General features: G+C 33.7%; 1 protein-coding gene across 1 annotated transcript in view; it reads right to left on the bottom strand.

Moving 5' to 3' along the window:
* Positions 1-10,142, bottom strand: part of LOC143067353 (protein timeless-like) — a 39,083-nt gene extending 28,941 nt beyond the window's left edge. Inside the window, exons 1-3 of the mRNA XM_076240546.1 lie at positions 10,017-10,142; positions 6,652-6,725; positions 5,429-5,579 (exon numbers count right to left, since the gene is read on the bottom strand). Of these exons, the coding sequence (XP_076096661.1) occupies positions 5,429-5,543 (115 nt within the window). The 5' untranslated portion in view covers positions 5,544-5,579; positions 6,652-6,725; positions 10,017-10,142. The remainder of the gene's footprint in view (positions 1-5,428; positions 5,580-6,651; positions 6,726-10,016) is intronic.
* Positions 10,143-22,584: the final 12,442 nt, after the last annotated feature.

Here is a 22,584-nt window from a genome sequence, read left to right as displayed (position 1 = left end):
ATTTAAGTTGATTCAACTACTATTCTGGACAAAGAAAGATAACTCTAATCAATTGAAAATTTCTTGCTATTGCACAATATTGTGCAATTAGATATTTCTTGCTATTGCGCAATACTGTGCAATTGAAAATATTTGCTATTGCACAATACTGTGCAATTGAAGATTTCTTGCTATTACACAATACTGTGCAATTGAAGATTTCTTGCTATTGCTGAATACTGTGCAATTGAAAATTTCTTGCTATTACACAATACTTAATATAATAATTTTGGATCCTGATTTGAACCAACTTGAAAACTGGGCCCATAATCAAAAATCTAAGTACATGTTTAGATTCAGCATATCAAAAAAGCTCAAGAATTTTTGTTAAAATCAAACTTAGTTTAATTTTGGACCCTTTGGACTTTAATGTAGACCAATTTGAAAATTAAGAATCTACATACACAGTAAGATTTGGCATATCAAAGAACCCCAATTATTCAATTTTTGATGAAATCAAACAAAGTTAAATTTGGACCCGATTTGGACCAACTTGAAAACTGGGCCAATAATCAAAAAACTAAGTACATTTTTAGATTCAGCATATCAAAGAACCCCAATTATTCAATTTTTGTAAAAATCAAACTAAGTTTAATTTTGGACCCTTTGGACCTTAATGTAGACCAATTTGAAAACCGGACCAAAAATTAAGTATCTACATACACAGTTAGATTTGGCATATCAAAGAACCCCAATTATTCTATTTTTAATGAAATCAAACAAAGTTCAATTTTGGACCCTTTGGGCCCCTTATTCCTTAACTGTTGGGACCAAAACTCCCAAAATCAAACCCAACCTTCCTTTAGTGGTCATAAACCTTGTGTTTAAATTTCATAGATTTCTATATACTTAAACTAAAGTTATGGTGCGAAAACCAAGAATAATGCTTACTTGGGCCCCTTTTTGGCCCCTATTCCTAAACTGTTCAGACCTCAACTCCAAAAATCAATACCAACCTTCCTTTTGTGGTCATAAACCTTGTGTTTAAATTTCATTGATTTCTGTTCACTTAAACTAAAGTTATTGTGCAAAAACCAAGAATAATGCTTATTTGGGCCCTTTTTTGGCCCCTAATTACTAAACTGTTAGAACCAAAACTCCCAAAATCAATCCCAACCTTCCTTTTGTGGTCATAAACCTTGTGTCAAAATTTCATAGATTTCCATTTACTTAAACTTAAGTTATTGTGCGAAAACCAAGAAAATGCTTATTTGGGCCCTTTTTGGCCCCTTATTCCTAAAATGTTGGGATCAACACTCCCAAAATCAATCCCAACCTTCCTTTTGTGGACATAAACCTTGTGTTAAAATTTCATAGATTTCTATTCACTTTTACTAAAGTTAGAGTGCAAAAACTAAAAGTATTCGGACGACGACGACAACGACGACGACGCAGACGCCAACGTGATAGCAATATACGACGAAAAATTAAAATTTTTGCGGTCGTATAAAAACAGCAAAATTTCCTTAAAATTACCAATTCAGGGGCAGCAACCCAACAACAGGTTGTCAGATTCATCTGAAAATTTCAGGGCAGATAAATCTTGACCTGATAAACAATTTTACCCCATGTCAGATTTGCTCTAAAGGCTGCGGTTTCAGAGTTATAAGCCAAAATCTACATTTCACCCCTATGTTCTATTTTTAGCCAGGTCATGGGACACAATTTTTAAACTAGATACCCCAATGATGATTGTGGCCAAGTTTGGTTTAATTTGGCCCAGTAGTTTCAGAGGAGAAGATTTTTGTAAAAGATAACTAAGATTTACGAAAAATGATTAAAAATTGACTATAAAGGGCAATAACTCCTAAAGAAATCAACAGACCATTTTGGTCTTGTTGACTTATTTGTAGATCTTACTTTGCTGAACATTTTTGCTGTTTACAGTTTATCTCTATCTATAATAATATTCAAGATAATAACCAAAAACAGCAAAATGTCCTTAAAGTTACCAATTCAGGGGCAGCAACCTATCAACAGGTTGTCCGATTCATCTCAAAATTTCAGGGCAGATAGATCTTGACCTGATAAACAATTTTACCCCCATGTCAGATTTGCTCTAAATGCTTTGGTTTTTGAGTGATAAGCCAAAAACTGCATTTCACCCCTATGTTCTATTTTTAGCCATGGCGGCCATCTTGGTTGGTTGGACAGGTCACCGGACACAACTTTTTAACTAGATACTCCAATGATGATTGTGGTCAAGTTTGGTTTAATTTGGCCCAGTAGTTTCAGAGGAGAAGATTTTTGTAAAAGATGACTAAGATTTACGAAAAAATGGTTAATCAAAGAGCTGAAAGCTCTGAAGAAAAATGATGCCACTGTCTCTAATATTGGGATAGTTTTTATGCAAGTCTTGATTTTCACATACCGTAATTAGTTTAACAATGCAACATGTATCGTAAGCATATAATTGATATTCGTATATGTGTGTGTGTGTGAAGTGAAGGTGACAACTGGCTGGTTTTTTAAGACAAATGAATAGGTCAAGACTAGCTGAATTGTACAAATAAATACCGTAGAAAGGCTTGTATATTTCTCACTGGTACATAGTCTGAATCTGAGTCCGTTCGCTTCCATTCACGTTTGCGCCCACTCATTTTCACCCCTTTCACTTTCACACCCTACATGTTCACACCCAATCTTAATTGGTTTTGTGTTTAATAACTATGTAAGCAAGTGTTTTCTTATAAGTATAATTGTTGTCATTGTCTCAAAATAAAGTGAGACAGCAATTTTTTTTTTGTGTTGAATAAATCTTAATTATGTTTTGGATAAGGTATTGCTAAAAATAATAATAATCCTTTCTAAATAAAGTGGTATTTTGTCAACGTTTTATTTTGTGTTGAATAACTCTTAATCATGTTTTGGTTAGTGTATTGCTATAACTTGTTTCATTGACTTGTTTCAAAATGAAGTGAGATTCTGACTATGTTTGTTTCTGCGTGTTGAATAAATTTTATCATGTTTTGGTTATATTAGTGGATTGCTATATTTTGGTTTCTATGTTTTATTGTTTCGTTGTTTCAGATCAATGGGACCAAGCTGTTAAAAACAATTATCTTTTGTGTTTTTTCCTTTAAAATCTTCAATGTTTTACTCATACCAAGCTATAAATACATTCAGTATTTACACCAAAGCAATTTAAAACAACAACCATAATTTTCCAATTATTCAACTTGAATTTGAATTAAAATTGGGCGTGAATGAGTAGAGTGTGAATGTGCGAACGTGTAGGGTGCGAAAATGTATTGGGCACAAACAGACCTGATGCCACACAGTCTGAACCCCCTTCTCCCACAAAATATTAAGTAAATAATCTTTTTGTTACTGCTATCAAAGGTCTAATGAAACTCAGATAGTTTCAAACATTTGTCAAAGAATTCTAGTCAAACTGGCACCTAGTTAAATTGGCACCTGAACGTCGTAGGAAGGCGTCCCAGAAAAATAATAAAATAGCCTTGCCAGACGTCATAATTATTTGGACTAATACATGAGATATTGTGTATTTTTCTGCATTATTTTAACCAGTTGAGCATTTTACAGGATTGTTGGTTTAATGCTGTTTAAACTTTACTGAAAAACAAACACCTTAAATTTGCTAATTATTTGGCATGAAAGTTTGATTTATTGAAAGGGACTCATAGTTTTCCATTTTATTTTAATAATTGACTTGTTTTTACAATTACACAAATTGTCTAATTGTTAAAACAACAGCTTTGGTAAGGGCTTCGTTGTTTACCTTTATACACTACATATTCACTTTCGTTTCGTGGTTTACCGAAATACACAACAACATATTCACTATGTACTTGGTAACAGTAATTAATTAATTGAATAGAAAATATTATATCAAATATTATTGGATGCCGAATTGACGTCGAATAGGTGCCGATTTGACTAGATGCCAATTTAACCAGGTGCCGACTTGACTTGTACGTTTCAATTCCTCTGCGATCGTTTGCGGTATTTTCTTGAGAAAACCTATTTTCCATCATCAAAGAGAAGAAGAAACTGCTTTAAAATGATTCTGGAACGCTTCATGATTGTTAAAATAAGTTTAATTCACTCAAAAACAATTTTAAAACTTGCGATTAAACAGGAAGTTTCCAAAGCACGTGTAAAAGAAGAAATTAACCGGTGAGAGTGGAAATCCGTATATGACAGATATCCCTATAGTACGACTTTGAAAGTAAAACAGTTCAATCCTTTTGTAAAACAATCTTTAATATACCTATCACATTAATGTTTAAATGGTCTTAAGCTTATTCAAACCATATAAGTCGGTATGAAACACCAAAACGGAATGAACAATAACCGATTACGTTTTGTAGTTTACAAATTCTAAAACTGGTTCCCGTCAAACTACAACACTTTGTTCGAGTGTAGTGGAATACAAGCAAAAACCAGTGTAAACTGGGTCCTGGCTGGTTTAATACTACACAACGATGCATAATGATAACACAAGCAGGTTCCAGTTTGTTTGGAAAATAGGAAATACGAAACCAAGCGCGGTAGGCAGAGCAATGTAATGAAGTTCAGGTCGGCAGTTATGGAACAATGACTGCGTCATTTTCCAAAAATTGACTATAAAGGGCAATAACTCCTAAAGAAATCAACAGACCATTTTGGTCCTGTTGACTTATTTGTAGATCTTACTTTACTGAACATTTTTGCTGTTTACAGTTTATCTCTATCTATGATAATATTCACGATAATAACCAAAAACAGAAAAATTTCCTTAAAATTACCAATTCAAGGGCAGCAACCTATCAACGGTTGTCCGATTCATCTCAAAATTTCAGGGCAGATAGATCTTGACCTGATTAACAATTTAACCCCATGTCAGATTTGCTCTAAATGCTTTGGTTTTTTGAGTTATAAGCCAAAAACTGGATTTTACCCATATGTTCTATTTTTAGCCATGGCGGCCATCTTGGTTGGTTAGCCGGGTCACCGGACACAATTTTTAAACTAGATACCCTAATAATGATTGTGGCCAAGTTTGGTAAAAATTGGCCCTGTAGTTTCAGAGGAGAAGATTTTTGTAAAGGATAACGCCGGACGACGACGCCGGACGCCAAGTGATGAGAAAAGCTCACTTGGCCCTTTGGGCCAGGTGAGCTAAAAATTAATTTTGCATATGTTGCTGCTTGAAAACAAGGTTGACAACATGATATATATATATGAGATTGGTTAAAGTTAAAATTAAAAAGCACATTTTACGTAAACATGGCAAAATAATTTTTTTTTTTAAATCTATTAAGGAACAGGTTGAAGGCATGCAGGGAAGATGAGCTATAATTTCTAATCATATCATACCACAGAAATAATGACTAACAGTTGAAACTTTCTTAATCATAAATAAAGGGAAATTTATCAAAAATACCTTCACAATCATCTGATGTGATGTATTCCCAACCTTCTAAGTAACCAAGGTTACTACACATGCTGTTGACCCCAACATTCATGATACAATGTGATCCTCCTCTGTTCCAATCCATGCTGGTGGTTTGATTGTTATTGGCTTCTAATGCTTTCTGAAACAAAACATTTCAATATTAAACAACATCACATGCAGAAAATTTTAGACAATGATAGATTTTGGTACAGCTTCATTTACACTGTATGTCAGTGGTATTTAGTTTAATCTTGCATCAAATGACAATGTGATTACATGGGAAATGGAAATACTGACACAAAACATTATTTTAATTATAGAATGTGGAATGTTGTTGTTTTTGGTAAACTTATTGGCTAATTTTTTTTTAGTTACATTGTAGTGTACATGTGTTAATTGTTATTTGGTATACCTTTTTTAGACATATCTTTTGTCCAGTGACTTAGTGTGTACATAAGACAGAAGTAACCAAAGTCTTTATGTTATCACAATTAAAAGAAACTAATAAAGCATTTTCTTTTCCAAATGTATCTCCCGACTACACTGTTCCTGTGTTAGTTTAAGAAAACCGTATGGTTTTGATTTAATTTACATATTTTTTAGGAACATATATACATGTTATATGCTATATCTATTTTGGAATCTACCTGAAATATTTACCACTGATCATTCAGCAACAAACAAACAATCAATCTAATAAAAAAATTCTAAGTCACATTAGAATGGTTACCTGTTAATAAGAGCCATCTTGGGAATGCATGCAATTAGCTTATCGTAAAAAGAAAATATACATGTGACTATTGACACATGAGCGGGTTTAGATAACAACATTAACAATGTTAATTTATGTAATTGTACTTCATTTACTTTACCTGACAAACATATTGAGCACTTTTATTTATTCCAACAACCATTTCTTGAGTTGTTATTAATACCAGATATTATGAATGTGTCAACAATAAAGAAATACAATTTCACTACCTTTATAATTAAACTGTCACACACACAAAATTAACACTGTATTATGCGTCAACGATAAATTCACATTTTTAAATAAATCCTGAAAGTTTTTTTTAAAATAAATTGATAATGTACTACTTTTCAAATAATCTATTTTCACTTGTATTCGCTATTTTTCTATCTCATTAAATGACTTAATATCAGGTGTAATCTTCTGCTAACAACTGTATTGTGCATAATTATCTACAGACCTTTGAAAAATCTGTATTGATTTTCAGCTTCAGCTAAGATAATCCCATCTTACTGTTATATAGAGGTTTCCATTCTGCAAAATAAAAAGGTGTAAATCACATGTCATGCTTTGACATTGTTTCCATTTGTTTATTTTCTTCTGTTGAAACTAAACATTCTAAAAATATACTTCATATTTCTTTCCTTTTCAAAATCTAATACAGCAATATGTACAGTACAAATTTCGCGAAAGCCTTCCCAAACTCCAAACACCAAGTGTGACACCAGGAAACTTGACTTCCCTCCCTAAATTCTAGAAGAAATTTGGGAGCATTCCCTCCGACTTCCGCATAAATTGGCTACCTTTTGTTTATTGCATTAGCCACATCTCTCCCAGCCTTTGGAGGAAATTGTGAGTACATGTATAATCTGTGATTCGCGGTGTCACACCACTACACTCCGAAATCCGTGATTAGAGTTCGCGATATGCTCTCTGGGCATACTGTATACATGGTATATGAAATAAATAAATGCACATGTATGACCAAATATACTGCTTACAAATCAAATGATAAGTATTTAGCAATGAAATTATATTTTTACTTACTTCAAATTTACTTTTACACAAGGGACTTGGCCTCACAATTTTTATAAAAATGACATATTCAGATGCTCATTTAATAACATTTAAATATTGACTTCAATATCATGAACAGTATTTCTGAAAAATGTAACAGTAAAAGTAAGACATACCGGTTTTCAAATCATACTAATCCATGCAAAATCATACTAATCCATGCAAAATCATACTAATCCATGCAAAATATAGAAATTAAGATGAAAACATTAATGGGAAATGTGTCCATGGGACACAAATAGATGATGGCAGATACCCCTGCTTGCATTAAAAAAGACGCTACCCAAATTTATAATAGATCTGAGTTTTGTGGTAATAAGCATTGTGTATTAGTCTCATAACATATGGTTGAGACTAATTTAAGTTAGAGAATGAAAAAAAAGCAATTTTCATTTAAAAGGGGCTTACAGTGGCGGATCCAGAAATTTTCATAAGTGGGGGCCCACTGACTGACCTAAGAGGGGGCCCGCTCCAGTCACGCTTCAATGATTCCCTATATAAGCAACCAAATTTTTTCCCAAAAAGGGGGGGGCCCGGGTCCCCTGGGCCCCCCCTCTAAATCCGCCTCTGGCTTAACATTGGACCGCTTAAAGTTATGCCACCCAAATTCAATTTGTAATAAGCATTATGTTCATGTACATGTATAAGGTCCATAACACTTGGTTAAAGCAAACTAAAGTTAGAGAACAGAAATAAATTTCCAGACATACAGACAGACTGACAGACAAGGCCTTAGGGTACAACTTGATGCGCCATTGGTGACCTTTACTTCAGTGGGGCTTGAACAAGTTTTACTGTTTGAAAAATGCATGGATCCATAGATTTTAATATACATGTAACAACGACCTAATGTAATCCTTTTCTGTTATAAAGGCATGTAAATTTGTTTCTATGTACAAATTTCTCGGTCCCTCAAGTATGACTGAGGTGGTGACCATTGGTGGAAACTCAAATGTTTCCTTGAAACTGAAAGGAATGCTACTACATCACAATTCAGACAACAAAATGAAGTGTTTTTAAACAAATTTTTAGTTTTACTGAATTATTTTTAGAAACAATAACTGTTACATCCACCACCTACATTTTGGTAAGGCATACTATTTCCCTTAATTACTTACTAGCAATTGAATTTTCTCAGCAACAGTGAATTTATTCTTCAAATAACACAATAATATCATCTCTTTCCATAAAAACAATATTCTTTTGCATTAAATTATTGACTCTTCTTTTTACTAAGCTCAGAATGTTTCATTTATATAATAATGTAAAATATGCCAACCCTATACCAACAGAAGCTAAATGACCAAAATAGAGGTTTACTAATATATTTTATATAAATTTTAGATGGAAGTAGACACTTGGCAACTTGAAGATTGAGGACATTAAAATCGAAGCATCATTGGTGCTCTGATCCAAACGTGTTTTTTTTACCAAGCTGGACCATTTTTTAGTATTTCAATTCTTGAAGCTGTGCACATTTAAAAATAGTTTTTTTTTATATAATAGAGTCCACCATTTATCCCTGGACAATGTATTATTGTAAACATAAGGCCCCTTGTGTATTCTTCTCTGGGTTATACAAGGTAAATTATATTCAGGTGATTTTCAATAAATGTATTTCAAGTCTTAAAAAAAAAAGTGTGCATATTGATTTATAAAATCATTTTTTATATACATTTCTTATGACGTCACTTGATTAGAGAAACTGTAAGGCATACTGTAAGATGTAGACAGTTCTTTTCCATCAAACACCATCAACACCACATCATCAAAGGCAACCAGGTTTTTAGATACTTTAATAACCATATACATTACTGTAAAAATTATCCGGAATATTTCCTAGCTGCAGAATCATAACTCCTACATATCTTATGGTCCTTGTGATATTGTGAACCCTGACCCCAAAGATGTGTGTGAAATCAAATCAAAAGTTTTGTGTAAGTCAGTACATATACATGTACATGTACAACACAGTTCAGGAAAGGTTCACATTTGTTAATGCATTTGTACCTTTCCTGAACTGCCATGACTGTAGTACAATATAAGATCAGCAGAGCTTTTGGAACTTAAAACTCTCCATAAACACAAATCATACACCAATCATCATGCCTAATAAAGATAAAGTAAAACTTGTACAATTTATCTGAATTCTGGATGAAACTGAAAGACCCGTTTTACCTATTACAATGCACTAAATAGTTTTAGTATATATTATAACATGTAGATCTGTATTTGTATCTGTACATTGTATGACAGTATGTTTCACAGATACAAAATGTACATATATGTGCACTGGAAGGAGAGCTGGTTGGTTAGTCTAACTTTTGGAGGGCAGCCATGAATTCCTCATTAACTGTCTTACTCTTTTGGCATACAATTTTCTCTTCCAGATGGTTCCACTGCACTATTGCTTTTTGAAAAAAGAGGGGTCTTTCAGTTTCATCCAGAATTCAGATAAATTGTAAAAATGTAGCTAGCTTATTTGTTTGAATTGTAACAAAAAGCATGATTATCGGTACCTCGATTCCATATTATCCCCATTTTAATGAACAGAAATCAAAAGGCTGATGGCATTAATGCCAGTTATGTTAACGACGATATTCATTCAGATACAGAAATGTAAACAAAACTGTCAAAAAATAATTATGACTATAAACGATATCATGATGAGCCGAAACTGAAGTTAAAAGAAAAAGAAAATACATTGTTAACATGTTACTTTATCAATAAATATCGTTAAATTGTTACCTCTTTAGATTATTTCCCCTCAAAAGGTATGATATAACATTGTCATATCAATAATTATATTACTGAGGTCAAGGACATTTGATCTCTATTATAAAACTAGAGGTAATCCGAAAGATGACATGTGTGTAATTTTCACGTTTTTACCTTCTTTCTATAATAACTGTTTTTATCTAGGTCACGCTATTTAATATGTATTAAAGATGAGACTTCTTCCCGAAAAAATGATATTGGCTTAAAAGTTTGACAGGAAATTTCATTTTAAATTATACAGAACGTTATTTACCTAAACTTTGAATCAGAAAGTAGTTCTGCAAAATTATACAAAAATTTGTTGGCATTTATGATATAAGGCAGCAACCATTTGATTTTCTGGGGGGGGGGGGGGCTATGGTGTTTTTTGGAAAAAAAAGTTTGTTTCCAGGTTTTGGTGAAAAAAATAATTTGTTTTGGACCCTGAGTAAAAAAAATTGTTTGTTTCACCCTCAGCTGCCACTATATGTAATGTTAAAATTGAAAGAAAAAAATTGTCTTCGGTTAGTTGCTAAAAAAATAGATTGTTCTTCGCCGAAGGCGAAAAAAAAAGTTTGCACAGAAAAAAAACCATAGCCCCCCCCCCCCCCCCCCCAGAAAATCAAATGGTTGCTGCATAAGAAAATCACAAATACTGAAGAACCTTAATTATTATATCTAAAATTGGTCAAGAAAACGGAAAAGTTAGTTTATTGATAGACAAATAATATGCCAACTAATTATTGACTGTCAGTGTCTCGTTCAACAACACTTATTGCCAAATAACAAGAAATTTTTTCGAACAATTGAAGTAATCTCTAGAGAATATTGCTATGCTGTGCATGTTAGAAGGCTTATAAAATAAGTTAAATTCTATGATTTTACAGACAATATGATTTTTAGATTTTAACTATACTAAGTGCATGGACATTTGAATAAGTTATTGCTTTGTGTAGTACAGAATTTTAAACTTTGCACTTGTGGATGTAAATACACTATTCTACTCACGGAAGGGGGGGGGGTAACTTCCTGTTATTGGGTATACGGGGATGTGCTAAAAATATGGGTCATACTTTTGCGAGATTTTATATAAAATGACCCTCCTTTTTAATGAACTCCTATATTAAAATGCATTTACGTTTGATAACTGTATATTGATTTGGGGTATGATCTACATATCATATATAAATATGCTATTGAGAATCTTACATTATTAATGGTTAATTATTATATTGAATTAAATCAATTCATTTGAAAGTTCACCTTTCAAATAAGTTCCCAAATGAACCCCGGAAATTTGTCTCCTGATTTGATCTTCAATAACGATGTCAATTCATATATAAAAACTTACGGGTAGCTGGTATATTTATGAATTATGAGTGATGATGAGTTAGTGCTTGTATAAGCATGGGTCATATTTTAAATATTGATATAAGTATAGGTCATTCTTTCTTAAATATTTATATAACTATAAGTACTGAATTTCAGTGAATGTTATATTAATAAAATGGGTAAGTTTTTTGAGGCAAAAATGGCACACCCTACCAAAAAAATATCGAAGTTATCCCCCCTCCCGTGATTCTACTGGTGGAGGATTATTCGACTACCGTATATTTTAGTGATTTTAACAATATATATATTATATTGGATTTATTTCTAAGTGCTCCAATATTGGAGGGATTTACGAAAGAAGAAGAAGAAGTCCCTACCCAGATAGCAAACATGTGTTGGGCCGGCCAACGTTGGCATTCTGTTGGCAACATTGTTGGGCCAACGTTATTTTGCTCGTTGGCCCAACATGTTGGGTCTTTGTTGGCCCAACATCAGTATGCCCACAAAGTTAACTATTTACCAACAATCTGCCAACAGTAAGTCTACCAACGTAGTCTAGTTTTGAAATCATGTTGGGCCATTGTTGGTCGTACATCAGTTTGCCAACGTATGGTAACAATGTTTATTTATCCATTCCATGTTATTTATTAGTAATCAGTATACTCTAGTTTATATTGTACAGTATATAGACACTATACACTCAACTCACGGTCAATTGGAGTGTGAAATTTCATACTTGATTAATTAATATAATTAATATACAAATGAAACTATATTCAAATTTTATTTATTTTGGGGCTGGTTTTAAGTATTTGCGCAAAAAAATATTCAAACATTAAGATATATATACATTTAAATCTCTACACAGATTTGAAAATATTAGATAAAGAGAATGAAGAGCACATTTTTTTTGTTCGCACTTTAGAATAAAATTTAAAAAAAAATAAAAAATATGTGGTATAAAACGGGGAGATAATTACGTAATACGTTGGCATATTGTTGGCACAATGTTGGCTTATATTTCAATATTGTCATGAAATATCAATGATATTTTTTTTTATAAATACTAGCTGTTTTAAAAACTTTGAATTATTCAAAATACTAATTCTAGCTCTTGGCACAAATTAACATAGTCCTAATTGGTATGAATTTATTATTTGATTTTTTACTAAGTCCTCAATGGTCTTCAAACACAATATTTATTCTCTAGATAACCTAAGAATCATTCAAATAAAGTTCGATTAAAATTGGTTCAGTAGGTTTAGTCAGAAGATCTTACACCGAACTAATGGACGACATAAGTCGAATATCGTTGGGTCAAATACTTAAATAACAGTTGGTAAGAAAATGTTGGGCCAGTATTTGACCAACCACACCAAAATGACAGCTGGTGCCAAGTTGTTGGGCCAACGAGGGGCCAATAGTGTTAGAATAACTGTTGGCAAAGTTTTGTTGGGCCAACGTTGGTCTCTTGTTGTCCTGCCAACGCCAACTATTTACCAACTGTGCCAACCAATCACCAACGTTGGTCCAACAAAGTATTGTTATCTGGATATTTAACCTATTTGATCCCACTAGACAAAAGAACCAGACATAGCAATCCACACTGATTTAGGCAAATACTATGGTGGCTGGATGCAGCCATTTCCCCTTTTCGTGTTTTCGCGTTTTCTCCTCTCACTTTTCCAACGCAAAATCGGGAAAACGGGAAATCGAAAAATTTAGAAATCTGGAAATCGGGAAATCGAGAAATCGAGAAATTGGGAAATCTGGGATTCGAGAAAGCGAAAACGCGAAATCGAGAAATTCATTTCGCGTCTTCGCTTTCGTGTTTTCTCGTTTTAGCTTTTTCGATTTCTCGATTTCTCGTTTTAGCTTCCTCGATTTCTCGATTTCCCGATTTCTCGATTTCCCTATTTCATTGATTTCCCGATTTCTCGATTTCCCTATTTCTCGATTTCCCGATTTCCCGATTTCTAAATTTCTCGATTTCGCTTTCTGGATTTCTGGATTTCCCGATTTCGCGTTGGAAAAGTAAGAGGAGAAAACGCGAAAACACGAAAAGGTGAAATGGCCGCATCCGGCTACCATAAAATACAAACATCTAAAGTCAGTTGTAAATATTCATTTTATCCACGTACATATAACACCTTGTAATTTTTAAATCTATACTATTAAACATGGCTGGACTTTCTATACTACGTGTCATTATCAGATTTCCAGACGTTGTAATTAAACTCTTTCTGAAGAATCCTGTTTTGTAGTTATGAATTTGGAATGCATTCATTTAAATGTGGGAATGATATCATTGAATATAATACTACTTATACATATTTAGGTTTAGTGTTAAGTGAATTTTTAGATTATAATGTAACTGCTAAAGCCTTTTGCAGCTTCTGCAAATAGAGCACTTGGCTATGTTATAGCTAAGTGTAAAATCTTAGGTGGTGTTACTCTAATTAGATTGGTGTTACTCATAATGTCTTTTCAAAATTATATGAGTTTGGTGCTTCCAATTGTTGAATATGGTGCTGATATTTGGGGTTGCAAAAAATTTTCTTATATAAATGCCATCCATAATAGAGCTTGTAGATTTTTTCTTGGAAGTGGTAAATATACTCCAAATGCTGCAGTTGCAGGGGATATGGAGTGGATACCTTTCTTTCAAAAACAATGACAATGCTTAATTCGACTATGGTGACGTTTGAACAATATGAGTTCTGATCGTTTAAACAGAAACATTTTCATATGGGCAGACATTATGAGTAAAAAAACATAAGTGTATAAAAAATTGGAATTTTTATGTAAGGAAATCATTTTCTGGGTATAATGCAGAACATTTGTGTATCATTACAGACTATGTTGATAGTACCTCAGTTGTCAATACTGTTATGTCTAAAATGTTTAGTAAATATGTCGAACATTGGCAAAGCAATTTACAATCAGAGAAAGCTTTATGTGGTAAAGGTGGTAACAAACTTCGTACATATAATCTATTTAAGAACAGTTTTGAAACGGAAACTTATTGTAAAATTTCAATGCCATTTTCGCAAAGGAGTTCTTTTGCCAAATTTCGACGTGGTGTAACACCACTAAGAATAGAAACGGGGAGATTTGAAAAATTAATTTTAAAAGATCGAGTCTGTGGTAATTGTATGAATGTTTTAGAAGATGATGCCCATGTTATTTTATCGTGTCCTTTATATGACGATTTTAGAAAAAAAAATATTTGATTAAGCAACACATTTTAATAGTGATATGTCTTTTGATGATAAACAGAAATTAGTGTTTTTATTTACAGATAATATGATTCGTAGCTGTGCCAAAGCCTGTAATCTTATTTTAAATAGACGTAGAAATGTTTTATACTGTAAATAATGTTAATGTCAATATGTTTTATAATAGCTGCATTCTTTGTATAATTTTTAATATTATAGTCTCTTGTAATTCTGTACAGAATGGCTCTCTTTTTATATTTATATATTTTTACATTTAATGTAATATTGTATTATATATTATTGAGAGATGAGACTTAAATAAAATATTGAATTGAATTTCATAATTACGTCTATTTTTCTGTCATAACAAAATTGAAACATTATCACTGATTTTGTATGACTTATGAATTGCTTCTTTTCGTCTTGTGTGTATGCTTTTCCATCTAATTCAGTTATCATATTGCTCATGTTGCTGACACTTGACTCTATTTCTATGTTTGCTGGTTACATATCGTGCTGCTCGTCTTTGTACTTTTACTATTTTATTTATGTGGTTTTTCTGGTACGTGTCCCATACTGTCGTGGCGTATTCCGTCTTACTAATACTTTACAGGCACGATCTTTGATGAATGTTGAACTGATGTGGAAGTTTCGAAGTAATTGTCATCTAAAGCTCAAATGTTCAAACATAATTATTTTCTTGTTTAAATGTATGTTTCTACTAATTCGACAATGTATTCTGTATCTACGTGCCAAAGAAAGTTTCAGCAAATTATTAAAGATATAGCAATGGACAATAATTGCTTATATATATAATATAATTATTTTCTGTGACTGTATCTTACATTAATTTGTAGGATCCTTTACTATAGATAATTGAGCGTATTACCTCTACTCCATGACTAAATATAACTAAAACACAAATATAAATTTGCCGACAGCCCGTCGAACGTGATAGCCGACAGCCCGTCGAACGTGATAGACGCCGTATTTAATTTGTATCTCAAATAATTTCCAGCAGTACACATTTTAACAAATATTAAAACATATATACAATATTTCAAATATCAATGTATCCACAGTGTATTCGCTTAAATTTCTGAATGTTACCCTTCATAGATAGTCAAGGCCGTCCAGGAAAAACCAACAATCGTTCACATGATATATGAATATGAATGGAAACCTGTATCCGTGCCAATGCTCGAGCCTATCTCCGGATAAAAGTGGCGGACCACACCTTTAATTAGCAAATACATATACAAATAGAAAATCAGAAAAAACAACTTTAATTGCAATCAGCAATTAAAAATAAAGGAGCTTACTATGTTGAACGACGGCTAGAAAGTGAAGCGCTTGAAAAACACCAATATATCGAAAGACAAAATTCAACTTCTGATTGGTCAATTTTGTCATGCCTTATGAATATTTATGAAAACGTAACGACAATACAATATTTTCCCGCTTTACTATACGAACCGCGGGAAAATACAAGTATTACCTCTACTCCATGACTAAATATAACTAAAACACAAATATAAATTTGCCGACAGCCCGTCGAACGTGATAGAAATATACAAAGAAAGGGTACACGATCCCAAATATGAAACTATAAACCTAAAACTTGAGAAATTTTCAAACGTTTTTCTATGGAGTCTACGATATAACCATCTTTACTCGAGTCAGATTTCCATCTGCCGTGTTTTTTCAAACACCTGTCGCTAACGTCTGCGTTAGCAGCCACTGTGGCACCACCTGATCTGAACGAGTGCAGACCTATGTTACAACCAGGACGAATAATTCGAATTCTCTTAAGAAGACACTCCCTAGCCGCCGTGTAACTGAGTTTCTTATCCTTATTTATCAATTTACACAACTCTCCTGACCTGTAGATAGGACGAAATAAAAATTTATTCTCATGACTACTAAAACCAGCCAAACGTGTGTATTTAACTAACATATTATAGGGACATGCGATTGTAGAACCTTTTGCTATTATAACCTCATTGCTTTGCCTGTATTGGTCAGTTTTGCTCTTAGTTATATGTAAAATCAGAAAAGAATCTTGTATATCAATGTCAAGGAAACGCAAAGAACTAAGTTCATCGTATCTAAGGAAACCTGCAAAACAAAGTAGCATCATAGTCAAATCTCTTAACACAAGTAGATCAGAACAATCTTTAAAATTATCACAAAGTTCTATCAAAACGTCTGTAGTTACTGGATCTTTCTTGTTAGTCTTCTTTGGCGCAACTCTTTTAGACGCTTCTAGTATTGAAGTAACAAAAGTGTTTGTGGTAGGATCTTTTAAACTGTTGATTTCGTGTGCCCATTTTATACCATATATTGCATTATACACCGGATGATAAGTGGAACCGTTGTTAACTAAGTCTGTAAGGTAAAGTGCGACGTGCACTGGTTGAGCTGGTAAAGCAACATGTCCATGGAGAGATATGAAACGTTCCCATCTTTTAAAAGCATTAAAATAAGATTTGACTGTGTTGTCACTTCTGCTGTTTATTAAAAGTTCGCACATTTTTGGATAAAGCCCATAAAGATAACTGTCACCATCGATGCCGCTATTTCTAATGGCCTCCTTTACTGTACGATCTAATTTTGTCCCTGTTAAAAAAAAGAATAATCATAAATATTTTGATCTAAAATTGTAGTCTTAAACCAATCAATCTAAATTTCAGAAATTGTTGTCCAAATATTCCGCTTTGACCGCGGCCTTCCTTGGTCAAGTTTTCTCCCTGAAAGAAAATGTGTGCAACTATGAAAACTTTCATGTTCCCTTTCTCATCTATTAACATAGGCCAGTACGGTGCAGAGGTCCACTCTGGTATAACTAAAGTAGCATTGCATTTTTCTTGTTTTAATTTGTTTAACACTTTAGGAATCAAATTTGGTGGTGGTACAAGCCAATTATTATTACCTTTCCAATCAACTGTGAAAGCGTCAATACCTGATGTTCCTGGACACCAATATTTTGAATTGAAATGCTTACACTTGGTGTTGTAGTCATGTGCAAACCTATCGGCGTTGTGCGGACCCCACAAGTGATCTAGATATGTAAATATTTCGTCCTGTACCTCCCAATCATCACAATCTGACCGTCTACTTAACATGTCAGCGTGTGTGTTTTGTTCACGTGGAATCCAAACAGAACTTAATTTAATTGATTGATTCTTACAAATTTCATGTATTTGCATCACATTTTCATGTAGTGATGCTTTTCGACTTCCGACTCTGAGTATGTGCGTTACGTTTTTGTTATCTGTGTATACCCTAATGATTTTATCCTTTATTAAATTTGTAAAATTGTGTAATACTCTCTTTACTGCTACTAGCTCTCGCCAAGTTGAGCTTTTGTTTTGTTCATTTACTGACCAACTTCCAAACATTTCCAACGGTTCGTCCTTTGAACCTGCAGTCAAATGACCGCCAAAACCCTTGCCAGATGCATCACAGAACAAGTGATAATCTTGATCTTCATTAAATGTCAACTGACACAATTGAGATCCTGTCTCGTTTAAACTACATATATTTTGTAGCCAAAATGTGCACTCTTTAAGTGCTTCTGTACTAACTAGTACTTTAGCATTCCAACTTGCTCTATACAATATAGATTCATATAAATATCTAGTTCTTAATCGTGCCTGATCACCTAATACTGCCTGCATATATATGATTTGGCCTACAATACTGGCCACAAATTTTACTCTGAATAGCCTAATACCACTTCTAAACTGGTAAATGAAAATAACCAAAGTGCCTTTCAATTTAGTTATGCGTTTCTCTGTGAGTCTTAAAACCCCTTCCGACATGTCCCATAAAAAACCTAACCATTCTAACGTTTGAACTGGCAACCAGTTGCATTTCTCATGTGCCAAAACAAATCCAAACCTTTCTAAATCGGATTTGATTGTTTTACTTGATTCTAAAGCACTATCAAAACTGTTACCTCCACCTAGGCCATCGTCCAAATACATAACGATTTTTATGCCTCTACCTCTCCAATGTTTAACGATCTCTCTCATTACTTTGCTAAATATATACCCACTAGAGGATAACCCGAATGGCAAAACATTATACTCATAGTATTCATTTGCCCATTTGAAACCTAAAAAAGTTGTATCTGCTTGACATATTTTTATGTGGTGATATGCACTTTTTAAATCGTAGGAAAATACATAGTTTCCCTTCTCAAACAACTGTCTGGCAGTTGTTGCGTCTTCATACTTGTGTTTGAATTTTACAATATGTGGGTTTAAATGCCTCGCATCTAAAACCAATCTTAATTTTGAGCCTTTATTATTTGCTACAGTTAATGGATTGACAACGTGAGGTTTACTTTTTACTCGACGTATGCAACCTTTTTCTAAAAGTTTCTCTATCTCATCGGCGACAAAATAAGAGTTGTCGCGTGCAGTTTTATTGTTATCTAATTCTGTTTCTCGAGGTACTGTGCTAAATGGTATTTTATACCCGTTTTCTATTATATCAACAACGAAAATTGTAGCACCTATCTCTTTCCACGAGTCTACCTTTTCTTTTAAATACCCTACACCTGTACCGTTACCTTGACATACATTAGTGTGTGTACTTTTCATTGATTTAAAATCAGCTGATATTTGTTTACATAACAGAGGTGCGCTCGATTCTATGCGACTAAAATTGTAAGTACTATTTATACTTATCTTATTCTTTTGTTCTGTTGTGGCTTTTGGACACTGCCTTATCCAATGCCCACTCTCGTGACAATAAAAGCATCTCCCAGGTCTGCCAAATCCACTGCTGACATTAACAGGTATCGACTGACTTCCCGTAGAATTTGATGTCGTTGGTTTGTTGTATGGAGTTGTCCTTTGGTCTGTACGTTTTTTCAGTTTTTCTTTTTTCATCTTGGTATCTGCCCGTGACTGTGCTTTGTACATTTTTCTTTCGTCCTCGGAATTCTCAGCCAAAGGATTAGCAATATACTCAGCTACTACCCGCCACCCTGCGTCTGACGAATCAGCTAATTTTATTAGCTTTTGTCTGTTCTTGATTATGTCCATACCTTCTGTTATCTTCCGTTTCGCGTTGTTAACATTTGTCTGACTGATGTTGTCTGCTTCCATCTCGGTTGTGGCCTCCCTCATCTTCACGAATACTTTGTGGTTGTGTTTGTACTGCTCTTCATTACCTCTTTTGCGGAACTTATATGTGTCGGACATATTTTCATCTATCTTGGCTATCTGTGTGTCTGACAAGGATTTCTGGTTTTCCTGAATTCTTCTTTGGAAACCGTCTAAACGAGACTCTAGTAAAGTTGTCATATTGTCCAATAACTTTTCTTGGGTGTTTTGTACAGCATTATGCACTTCGGCACGTATAGTTTGTTGGATATCGGCGTCCATGCAGCTTACTATGTTGAACGACGGCTAGAAAGTGAAGCGCTTGAAAAACACCAATATATCGAAAGACAAAATTCAACTTCTGATTGGTCAATTTTGTCATGCCTTATGAATATTTATGAAAACGTAACGACAATACAATATTTTCCCGCTTTACTATACGAACCGCGGGAAAATACAATGATCTGTAACAATAACATCTCCATGCCTTATATATCATGTACTGTAGTACACCGCTAGATTAAAACTGACGAGGAAAGGTAACACACGGCCACTGAAAGCTTTATTTTTGTAGAGCCCAGGTGGTCGTGTGGTCTAGCGGGACGGCTACAGTGCAGGCGATTTGGTGTCACGATATCACAGTAGCATGGGTTCGAATCCCGGCGAGGGAAGAACCAAAAATTTGCGAAAGCAAATTTACAGATCTAACATTGTTTGGGTTGATGTTTAGACGAGTTGTATATATACATTATGTACACAGCCATGTATCACCATCATTGATGGCGATCCGATGGATCAATCTGTTGTAGAGTTGTCACTGACTCAGACGTACTTATATGTATATATATATATATATATATATACGAGTCTACATTGATGATCTAATACCTATTCAGTTTACTGGTTGGTAGATTCTTATAGACTCTCTCTCTCTATATATATATATAAACGAGTCTACATTGAAAACTACGTTCAAACCGCAAATTTTATACGTGTGCATGTAAGTGCATGTAAAACAAATTTCGTTGTAGAAGGGTCTAAAAACAGCACAAACAACATTTTCCAAAAGACCAAAAAAGTGAAAAAGTATATTTAAACAAAACGCATTTGACTAACAGGTCGAACAACTGATGTTCTTTAACCCTGCTGACTACCATTGGCGATTGACAAATAAAATTGATCACATGATGTAACAAAATGGATCTTAACATCCATTTTGTTACATCATGTGATCAATTTTAAATAGGCAGCATTTGCAGCGTTTTTCTTCACACGAACGACATTCTCCAGAAGTACTTCTATTATCAGACACTGCAGCCCGCACCAGCAGGTTCCGCAGACTAATAGGTTGCCTAAAAGCTATCATTGGAGGCTCGGGAAAAATCTTGGATAGTTTGGAATTCTTTTCAACTGATTTCCAATATAAAAAAGATGTGGTATTATTGCCAATGAGACAACTATGTTCACAAATGACACCAAAGCTGTTTTTGAGAGATGGGTGATAAGTTAGAACACATGGAGTCCTTTTATTTTTCTTTTTAACTTTGTATTCCAATAGTTAACTCCTAGGAATTGACTCCGCTTTCTGAAAGCTTTTTTTGATATTTCTGTGTTTGTAGCCCGTTTTCTTCCAGCGAGTTTCAAGTTGACGTAGTTTTCTTTTAGTTGTTTCTGTGTTGGAACATATTCGCTTGACTCTAAGTGCCTGACTGTATGGTATGCTCTTGGTAAGATGAGCAGGATGGCAACTTTTAGGGGACAAATATTGATGAGTGTCAGTAGGTTTAAAATATAAATCTGTAGATATGATGCCCTCTGTGAGCGAACTTGAAGTATCGAGGAAGGCGATTTTGGATTTAGACTTCTCATGAGTAAATTTGATACTTGGATGTATGTTGTTGGCATGCGTGATAAAAGTATCTAAATCCTCGTCGCTTTTATTCCATTTCATATCCACATCATCTATAAATCTGAACCAGGAAAGCGGGTTTTCGATGGAAGTTTCAAGGAGTTGTTTCTCTAATTTGCCCATAAATATGTTGGCATATGACGGAGCAATTTTGGTGCCCATGGCAGTTCCATTTACTTGCAAATAATGATCTCCATCAAAAACGAAGCTGTTTTCCTTAAGTACCAGCGTGAGCATTTTGACCAGGCATTCAGTAGGTGGATATTTCACTGGTCTGGAATTCCAAACTTCTCTACATGCATTGATGCCATCTGCATGTGGAATATTAGTGTAGAGGGAGGTGACATCCATGGAAACAAGAGTCGTGTCGGAGGGGAGTGGATTTAAGGTCTGCATTTTTCTAAGATAATCGGTTGTGTCTTTGATGTGAGATGGTAAGTCTTCAACATGTTGACGAAGATGGAAGTCAACAAATTCCGATATTTTTTCCGTATATATATATATATATATATATATATATATATATATATATATATATATATATATATATATATATATATATATATATATATACAACTCTTTTTTCCGTACATATATATATATCAATTATTGGCGTAAAAGTCAGCATTTCGTGCGTAAAAATGACCACCAAAGTAGGCACGGGGTTTAACTATGCATTTCCCTGCATACTTAAACTGTAGCGATATATTTCTCTATGAAAAACTTATTTGTTCATTGAATTACGGTATTGTTCTTAAAGGCTTTTACATTATCTTCCACATGCACCAAAAATTAGCTCAATTGCGTTTATTTTCGTGAAATGAAGACACTTCGAAATTTCAAGACGTATATATGCTGACCTATGCGCTTGCTTCAAACATATAACTTAAGAGTGCACGGTCTTTAATCATATATTTCTCATTTAAACTGATATATATATTGCTTTTTATTTATGAAATAGATAAAGTGTAAAATAACTTAAT

This window comes from Mytilus galloprovincialis, chromosome 3, assembly GCF_965363235.1.
Source record: "Mytilus galloprovincialis chromosome 3, xbMytGall1.hap1.1, whole genome shotgun sequence".
Lineage (NCBI taxonomy): Eukaryota > Metazoa > Mollusca > Bivalvia > Mytilida > Mytilidae > Mytilus > Mytilus galloprovincialis.
The sequence above is the reverse complement of the archived record's forward strand: the minus strand, read 5'-3'. Positions and strand labels throughout refer to the sequence as shown.